Source organism: Xylocopa sonorina, chromosome 2 (genome assembly GCF_050948175.1).
Source record: "Xylocopa sonorina isolate GNS202 chromosome 2, iyXylSono1_principal, whole genome shotgun sequence".
In the NCBI taxonomy this organism is placed as follows: domain Eukaryota; kingdom Metazoa; phylum Arthropoda; class Insecta; order Hymenoptera; family Apidae; genus Xylocopa; species Xylocopa sonorina.
This window is the reverse complement of record NC_135194.1, coordinates 14,593,536-14,602,789: the sequence shown is the minus strand read 5'-3', so window position 1 is coordinate 14,602,789 and position 9,254 is coordinate 14,593,536. Positions and strand designations below refer to the sequence as shown.

General features: G+C 51.7%; 1 protein-coding gene across 1 annotated transcript in view; it reads left to right on the top strand.

The window, feature by feature from the left end:
- Positions 1-9,254, top strand: part of Sesn (Sestrin) — a 91,981-nt gene that overhangs the window by 18,943 nt on the left and 63,784 nt on the right. The window contains exon 4 of the mRNA XM_076909766.1: positions 1,045-1,074. Coding sequence (XP_076765881.1) covers positions 1,045-1,074 — 30 coding nt within the window. The remainder of the gene's footprint in view (positions 1-1,044; positions 1,075-9,254) is intronic.

Sequence of the window (9,254 nt, the reverse complement as noted above, 5' to 3'; positions counted from 1 at the left end):
AATATATTATTCAACGTCAGTTATTTCCATGTCGAAGTGAATCATTTGGTTCGCTCGGCAACGGGTAATCTGGATCGAGGTGAACCAGAAATTTGAACGCGGGAAAGAATACGATAGCCCGTGGATCTGTGTCTAACGCGTGTTTCTCGATACCCGAGCGGAGTTCTGACCGGGGTTCGGTAACGATCTCGTAAACGAGTCCAGCCGTCGTGGCTGTCTGCCTTTCAAGGGATACGATCACGATTTATTTTCGAATTGGAGAACGCGACGCGCAGCTGCGTCGGGGAAGGACCGCGTTCCAGCCCTATTCAAATTTGCATAACGCCTTTTTTGGCGGTGGTCCCTTGTCCCCGTTAAGTTCGTTCGTACGTCAATGTCGCGCGGAACCAAATTTCCACCTATCCCCATTCGCTTTCACGTTATTTCGCCAACTTCGGAGCACGTTCGAGGATAATGAAGGTTAATTACACGGGGTGACGCATCGAGCGTTAAATTAATACCAGCACGCTATCCGAAGTCGCCGGGAGAATATATTCAACCGCGACAGATGATTGTTACAAATTGGCTTCAATTTCCTTCAATTTGCAGACAAGTGAAGAAAAAAAAAAAAAAAAAAAGAGAAATTCGTATATCCGTGGGCGGCATCTGCTGACTGGAACGGAGTCGTCTGCGGATAAAGTAGGTAACGATGTGACTGACGATCCTTCTGTCCTGTTACTCGCCGTGGTGTGGGTTCCGTATTTTTCGACAGATGTCGCTACGTCGCATCCACGAGCGATTTGAAATTTGAATCCGACTTCCGGTTCACGGTCGCTCGCGTGTCTTGTGTCGCCCGTTGTTACACGCGTCTGTGATTATTGTTTGTAACTTGTAATTCGTTTGCGTTGGTCACAGCATTTCTATTAAATTCCGAGGTAACTCTCGACACTCGTCCGCTTCTCTTTTAACTCATTGTAACATAAGATGTTAACCCCCTTTTGCCAACAGCCATTGAAAAATGGTGACGATTCTCGTGTTAACCCGATACGAACGTTTCTGTTTCAGTTGCCGGACCTGAACAATCTCGATGAAAAGGTGAGTGCTACCAGCGAATTCCGGTTCGCCTATCTCGATTAAATCGCACGGTATCGCTCTCGGTAAGTGATGTCTGACAGTAACATTTCTTTTCCTCTTCCTCGACGAGCGATCCATTTTTCCGCGATCGCACCTTGAACCAATTCGCGATATTAAAACAGCCGTCGTGGAATCTTCTCTTCCGGCCGTGTAACGAACGACAGAGGGCGAAGTCAACTGTTAGACGCAAGATTTCACGCCGGCTTAGGAATTCCAAGCAGAGTTAAAGAGCTACGTGCTTGGAATCGCGTATGAGGCGTCCGTGGATGGATCAGGCTCTCACAAAAGGGACTTATGTAATATCTTCGTGAAAAAGATAGACGCGGAACCAATAAGAACACACCCCCCCTGCGGTAGGTGCGCGTCTCGTTAAACCTTGTAAACACTTTCGAAAGCAGTTCCCGCGTGTCCGCGCGCGCATGCTCCTGAATTTCTACTATGGATTAGTACGTCGCCGCGTCGTTAGAAATTGAATTACGTTCCCCGCGCTCGAGCCTGGGAACATGGAAATTATTTCGATTCTCGCTGTTTCACGTTTCGATTAATTTTATACCCCGTAACAGAGTCGATCGTCCCATTATGTATAATAGAAAAATGATCCGTCTAGCGGGTGTTCCCCGGTGCACTTAAGTCACGGTAGTCGAGGAACGTAAACAAACTCGTTGAATTTCCATATCACGTCTCGCTCAGTTTATCTTGGCGATATTAAGGCGAAAAGGACGGTATTAGATGCAATTACCGTAATACAAACTTGGACGGAGGCCAGCTCCACTTGCGCCGCCTTCGTGTACAAGAATTTAATGCCGGTTTTCGCGTGTCAGACCGAGGAACGCGGTCTATCTCGGCGAATCCACTTCTCGAGTCATCGAATCGTCCATTTAAACGAGAAGTTTCGTCCAGCGAGTAAAAGTCCTCGAATTTCGTTGGGAATTTCACTCGTCGCTGAATCGATGATCCGCATGTTGTAATTTCTGCATGTTAATTCGCTCACGATCCGTTTACACGCGAGAAGAACGTTCTCGTGACCGCCTCCACACCTGTCTCGACTTAAGCTCATTGATCAACTTTGGCGAGCGCAGCTGTTCCTTTATTAATCCGTTAATCTCGCGACAGTACGCGTTGCATTCGATAAAAGCATTCCACGGGCAGCGATATTTATAGTGAACAGCCGTGCGTTTTATTCGAAACGAATTAACGGAATAATCGGTAACGTTGCCGCAATGATACCCGTCCAAGGTGTTGCCGCATTTAGATACGACGCCTTTCTACATGTTCTTTTAACGCGTTCAGCCATCGATAGCCACAGGTGTGTTCCTCGTCGTTTCGATTGTTTGCTCGCCACCGTTCGCGATTCACGCGACGTTGCGTAACGCACAATTTCCACGATGCTTTGCAATAATTGGTCGATTATCCAAGAAACCAGCCGGCCGTCGGGATCGGGCGAAACGTGGGTGGAGCCACACGGAAACGGATCGTTAAGATAATCGATCGCGGGGGATGACGCGCGCTCCTTCGGTTGTCCAGCGACACGTGAGAAAAAGAAAAGAAAAGAAAAGAAAAGGAAACGAGAACTCCCGATTTATCGTCAGGTTCGACCTTCGTCGAGCTAGTTTCGTCTCGTTCCGTCCGAAATGCGATCGCTTCGATGAGCACCAGAGGAGGATCGGTGGACGAAGGAAGAGGGACGAGCATTTTCCAGCAGATCGCGTGGCTACGTGACCGTTGTCGCGTTATTATCGCGGAGGAGATGATTTGCAAAAAATTTTAATGACCACGCTATCAGGGCTGTACGTTTTCTTCCATCGTTCGCGGTAATTCTCGCGATCGACCCCGTGCGGCCGTCGTCGAACGGCACATTTCGGGGTTAATCGATGCGACTTCGATCGGAAGCGTTATCCCAATGAAACAACACTTTCGCGATTGCTCGGACTGCTCGTCGATTTCTCTCTACGACGATACTCATAGGACTGGTCATCGTTGCTCGATTACGCGGAAAACGGATATCGCTTTCGCGGGAACTGAATTAGTTTCGGGGAATCAGCGGAATTTCCGTCGCGTCCCCGCGCGGAAACGAATTCCACGAACGTTTCCAATTATATTTCGAGGGCCACGCGAAATCCTGTATCGGCCTCCTCTGACGTAAGCGCAACAAATTGCTCCATTCTCTCACGAATCGGTCCCCCGAGTTTCGTACAGATATTCCATCCGATTTCTTCTCTCTGCGCGATCGATACGTCGCGAACCGTACGCGAATCATCGTTATTTAGAGAATAGATCGAGCCGTCGAGTAGACGCAACGAGGGAATCTTTGTACGAATTCATTGTCCCGCGAACAGAATCGAATCGACTGCGATCCGAATAGATATTCGCTCATCCTTCGTTCCGCCGTGCACCCTGTTTTAAATATTCCCGCATACCTTAGCATATCGCAGGCATTCCGTAACATTTTACACATTTAAATTCCTCGTAAACGCATGAATATCCGCTGTTTAATCGTGAGAATGAATTACAATTGTGTTCGATGAAACGGGTCACACGGTTCCGACCACGAGAATGTATTCCATCGATTTCGTTTCCACACCCGAGGAGCCCTTATGTGTACACGTTCAACCCAGCGGACGATCATTTTCTCTGTCCTGGAACGATCGACGCCGCGCGTTTACCTAGACCAGCGCAATACCGCGCGTAATCGTCCTCGGCGCGTTACGCAATTCAGCTCGCGGAATAATCCCCTTCAATTCCACAACGACGTTACACATTATCTACTTAACCCGGTCGTTGAACTCCCGGCTGGTTTTCATCCGCGCACCCCCGCGGTTTCTTCTTTCGCGTTCACCCCGCGTTCGCCGATCGCGAGCGTTGCCGCGACCATCCGGATGGACGGGCGAGCGTCCCCCAGAATTCGGGTTAATGCTTTTTGGCAGCCCCGGGGATCGGTCGTTGAGCTCGCCGAAATTTAGACACGGCGATGAAACTTATTTCGGAATTTCGGTTTTGGGACGGAGCGGTCAGAAACGGTGTTACCACAATGTTGCAAGCGGCACGGAACGATCCGATCGACCCGCCCGTGGTGTCACACGCCAACGGAGAAGAATCTTGGCCGAATTCTTCGGGGATCGTTACGATCGTCTCGTTAACTATGTTGAGATACTCGTGGGATTTCGAGGCGGACCAAGATAGGCGGCCGTCTAGAAAGAATCTTCCGGCGCCCGTGCCGAATCAGCCCACGGTTCGAGCGATCTCTCGTAAACAATAACGTCTACGAGCACAGCCAGGTCACTTAGCTAAGTAAACCCGAACCAGCGGACATAGTCGCTAATTATATCGATTTTAGAAGAAGCCCTAGTTTCCGTGCCAACGGCCAGTCCCTCGTTGCAACCTGGGCCCGTTCGAAATCGTTGCTTCTCTCGCGGTTCTCTCCACAGCTGCGCAGTTAAATCTCGCGTTTCCCGCGGGAAATAGCACGGCGACCCCGCTCGCGAGGGCGCGACACGGCCGCGAATATTCGAACGGCGACGGCGACGCCGACGATCGATGATGCGTGCCGTTGTTGTGTCGCCGCGAGATCATCCGTTGCGTAATGATCGGTCCGCAGCTCGCGAGCGATCCGCGCGATCGAGAACTGGCCGCGTATGCGAACGCGCGCGTGACCGGCCACGCGCACCATCGCTCGTAGCTGCCTTTAGAGGTTAAGAAAATATCTGTGTCACCCGCGGCGGCCGGTCGACCGGTTGCCAGATACTCGTTGTAAACAGGATGGAATTTGCATGCATATTCAAGCGGCTCGGAGCCGGCTACAGCGGAGCATCGAGGCCGTTCGCGCGCGATTACACGCCGCAGGCTGGCTGCGAACGAGCAGAGAGCTACTACCGATGAAAGTAAACGTTCGACGTTGAGGTTTGGGGGTGGCTGGATCGGTTTCGTTAATCGTACTTAACCGAGCAAGGGTTGTAGAGATTTTCAACGATTCTCTTTCCATTCGTAACACAGCGAGGCTTAAGAAAGAAATGTTTACGAGCGATCGATCCTTGAGACGATCGCGCAAAAAGGCCACGTCGCGTCTCTATACCTTTTTAAAACACAGTGGATCCCTCCGAGGAAGTCTCGTTGCTCTTTAAATCATAAACGCGGTACGCGGAAGCCTTACATAACTCCTCTGTGTATCGTTCTTGTTTTTCTAATCGCGCGTCGGCTTCCGCCTCGACTTTCCTCTTTTGGAATACTTAATTAACCTTCTCGATAAGGATAACACAGTGGCGCGCGGTTCGACTCGTTCCTCTCCGTTCTGACGGTCCGCTGGCTCCGATCCTAGGCGCGATTTAAAATCGCGGAGGCGCACGAGCGCGCCTCGGTTTCGCCGCATTGTGTGCAAATCCGCGCGTCGCGCCGCTCGCGAATCGCCAATTACGCGGTGCACCGATCGACGCGAACAACCCCACGCCGATGTTCACCTATTAATCGCGTGTAATGACGAGCGGCGACGCACGCTGACGCGCGAACGATCCCTATATGGCTGCTCTTGGTAACCAACGGTGGTTGCCAAATCGCCGCTGCTATTAATAACCGGATAATCATTTGCGTAACGATGGAGGTGGAAGGCTCGCGAATACTCGCGACCTCTTCGTCTTTGCCCGCGACCACCCTTAGACGCGATCTACAAGTCTAAGTCCCTCGAGGTCTCGCGAACGTTCCAATTAATTATTACAGCGAACGATTTACAGACGCGACCACGCGTACAACGCGACTGCATAAAACGATTAAATCTAGCCGTTGCTCGCTCGCGGGTACGTTGATATCGTCGACGATAATCGATAGTTGGGTTGATCGATCGTTAGCGGCGCGATAGCCGGATGCGCTGATGGTTTCTTGCAACGATCGCTCGCGATCAGCAGGCCGAGCGTTGGCACGTCGCGCGTTCGTTCTCACCTTTTTCACGTCTCGCGCGTTTAAATATAGACGATTACTCGCGCGCCGCGTGGAAAACTGACCTCGGACTAGGGAAAACGAAACGTCACGTAGCGCTGCTCTGTTCCGCGCTGAACGTAATTAAACAGCCGACGGATGTAGCCAAGCCGCACACCAACAGACACTCGCGCCCGACCGCCGATTCTGCGCCGTCCCGTTGCCGTCGCGTGTCGCGAGAGGCGTCGAACCAGCCCCCCCGTCTAAGGGCGTCGTTCCGTGAACCGCGCGGCCGATCGAATCTTTCGCGACGCCGATCGTGACACGGGTGCTGCACATCTGGAGCGATATTCGATCGCTCGCCGCGATACGATCGTGGTACCAGCTCCGATGCTAATAAACCCGATCAGATTCGATCTAGCTTGGGGTCCGCTGCGAGCGTTCGCCACTCTGTACCCGGCGTAGCGCGTGATAATTACTTGCGGTTGGATTCAGATTGGAATTATCGGGTCATTGCGGTTCGCGTTGGTGCTAGACTCGTTTCTTCCATGTAATTGCAGAATATTATGACCGCTGGTAAGAGACTCGAAATCAGCCGAATCGAGCTTGCACGCTAAACTTTCTCCCCATTTACTGTTTCGCGTGCACGATACGCGTTATCTTCTAAGCTCGCCAGTTCCTGTTCCTCCGTGCGTCGAGTGAGTCGCAGAATCGGTAAAAGTTGTTTTTGCATTCTTTCGCGAACACATCACGATAATTTTCACGGTGCAGCTGCTACGTTACTAAGCGTCCAAATAAAATTGTTAAAATTATACTCGTCGTGAGGTCTTGACGCGGCTTCAGTTCTCTCCTACGTATCATTTAAAATTCTAGCTTGCGTTACCGCCGAAAATACATCCATCCGCCTAGAGAAGTCTCGTCGCGCGCGACTACGCTTTACTCGGGGAATCGTTCTCGAGCCTGGCGTTTCTTTTCGGGACCCAGCTTCCATCTCGGTTCTACAGAATAGGCTAAGAATACGCTCGCGCGGCGTTCGTCTCGTTTGGTAATCTGTCGCGCGAGCGCTCGTGACTCAATTTATTTACCAAAGTAACGGTCGTACAAGTATTAAACTCAAGGTAGATTGCCAATGTACGCTGTTTTATGGCGCCTTTAATAACTCGGATATTAAGCTTGTTATTCTGAAACTGTTGCGCGTTCGACGAGCTAAGCTGAATCCGCTTTCGAGACACGTGTCTCACGGTCGTGGACGTTACTACGCGAGTATCTTCTGTTCGTCTGCTTCCTACTTTCTCTTGTTTACAACGAGACGCGATAACGAAAGTGTGTTAATGGGCTCATCGATGCGATTATCAGCTAGACCCACCTTCTCCATCGTGTAAAATTTATTTTTAAACACCCGAGATCCATCATCGATAGTCCTAGCAATAAAACCCTTTTGATGTCGAGTCGTTACCGCGACGAGTCCATCGGATACCTCGAAAACCTTCCGATACGATCTCTTTCGATACGTCTTATTGCACGGCAAACAGATAACGCGTCGTTAACGTAACTGGTTAACTCGAGGGATCCACTCGCTTCGAATCGTGGTCATTTTTAGAAGAGTCGAACAAGCAGGGCCACGCTTATTCCGTCCTCGTCCTTAATCGAGAGTCGACAGAAGATTAACCGCCGAGACGATGGACGAATCGAGGCGTGGCGTGGGCGTTGGCGCGAAAAGGGAAGAGGCTTTGAAATTCCTCCGCGTTTCGAGGCCCTTCCTCGCGCCTCCGACTCGAATTCTCTCGGCTTCCGCTTCGAGGCCTCGTTCTCCACGCGGCACGTGCCTCAGTTCGTAACGAGTGGCGCCCAACCGACAACAGGACCTCTCCTCTGTCCCACATCGAGGCGTCCATCCTCGCCGTCCAATCGACCGCTGTCCATTCCACGCTTCGAGTCGTGGAACTTTGAACAGCCGGTTTTTCGTCAGCACGGAGGAGGACACGAGGCGAGGAACGCGTCAGGGGGACTCGAACCGGTTTCCTCGTTTGATCGATCGTTAAATCGGCAGACGGTTATCCTTGTCTCTCCATCGAGCGATCGCAACGAGATCGCATCGTTTTTTTTCTCTCATCGCGTTGCGCAATCGGGCGCTGTTTTATGCGAGGTGACCGCAGGGCCTGATGCAACACCGTGTAACAATGATATCAGACGTCGCGGTGAATTTTCATTCATCTGCATCGATCGATGCAACGGGGATACTCGAGTACGTAAGTTTTTTTTTGCACGATATCAGAGCGGCTGCGAGAAGGTTCAGCTCGTTCGACGAAAGCGCGATTTACATTCGCATAACAACGCCGGTATTCATCGATATGATAATTCCAAGGCAGCAGTCGGCGCGTGCCGCCTCCGCGCTCCGTCACGAATCGCGGAGTCGTCGCGTCGTCGTCGCCGCCGCCGCCGCCGCCGCCTCGCGAAGCGGTTTTTCTCTCTTTGCGCGGAGCGTCGAACTCGAGCGATTTCCGTCTCCCCCGTTCGCTCTGTTTATGTATTTCGCGGGTAACGTTCGCGATTAATCGATCCCAGGGAAACGCCGCGGCGCGTCCGCGGCTACTCTCCTCCTCCTCTTCGTTCCCGCTTTATTTACGAGCTGAACCCGCCCACGCACTGCGTACACTCGCGCGCTATCTCCTTTCCTTCCTTTTGCCACCGCTCCTGCCCTTTGAACCCCGCGATTTATCACCGTTTTATAATTAGCCACGCGAGGACGACGCACACGAGCAACGAAAGACCGTATTTTTCTTCGCGGATTCGCCAGCCAAGCTGAGCCTTCCCTCCATGCTGTCTGCGATTTCGGCCGTCCGCGCGCACCACGCTCTAGACGACTTGTTTTGTTTACACGTATGTAGTTCAACTAACCGAGATGCAACGCGTTCGACGAACGCGCGTTTTATCTCTCCCGTTACAACCGCCTCGCCGCGGTATCATCACGCGTGATTTGGATGATGCGCTTCGAGCATCTACGACGCACGTAAATCCTTCATCGTTTCGTAGCGACGCTTTTTTCCAAATTCAACCCCCGGTTCTTGGTAACTGTCGTTGTCGCGTTGCTCGAAATACAGCGATCGCGATTCGGAGTCGCGCGAAACCTTCGTCCACGAATCGATTTCGTAACGCGAGGCGGTATCGGTTTGAAATGTGACAAACTCTGCTCCCGAGTTATCTGCGCGCGCAATGGCGGCTTCGAGAAAATGCGTCTC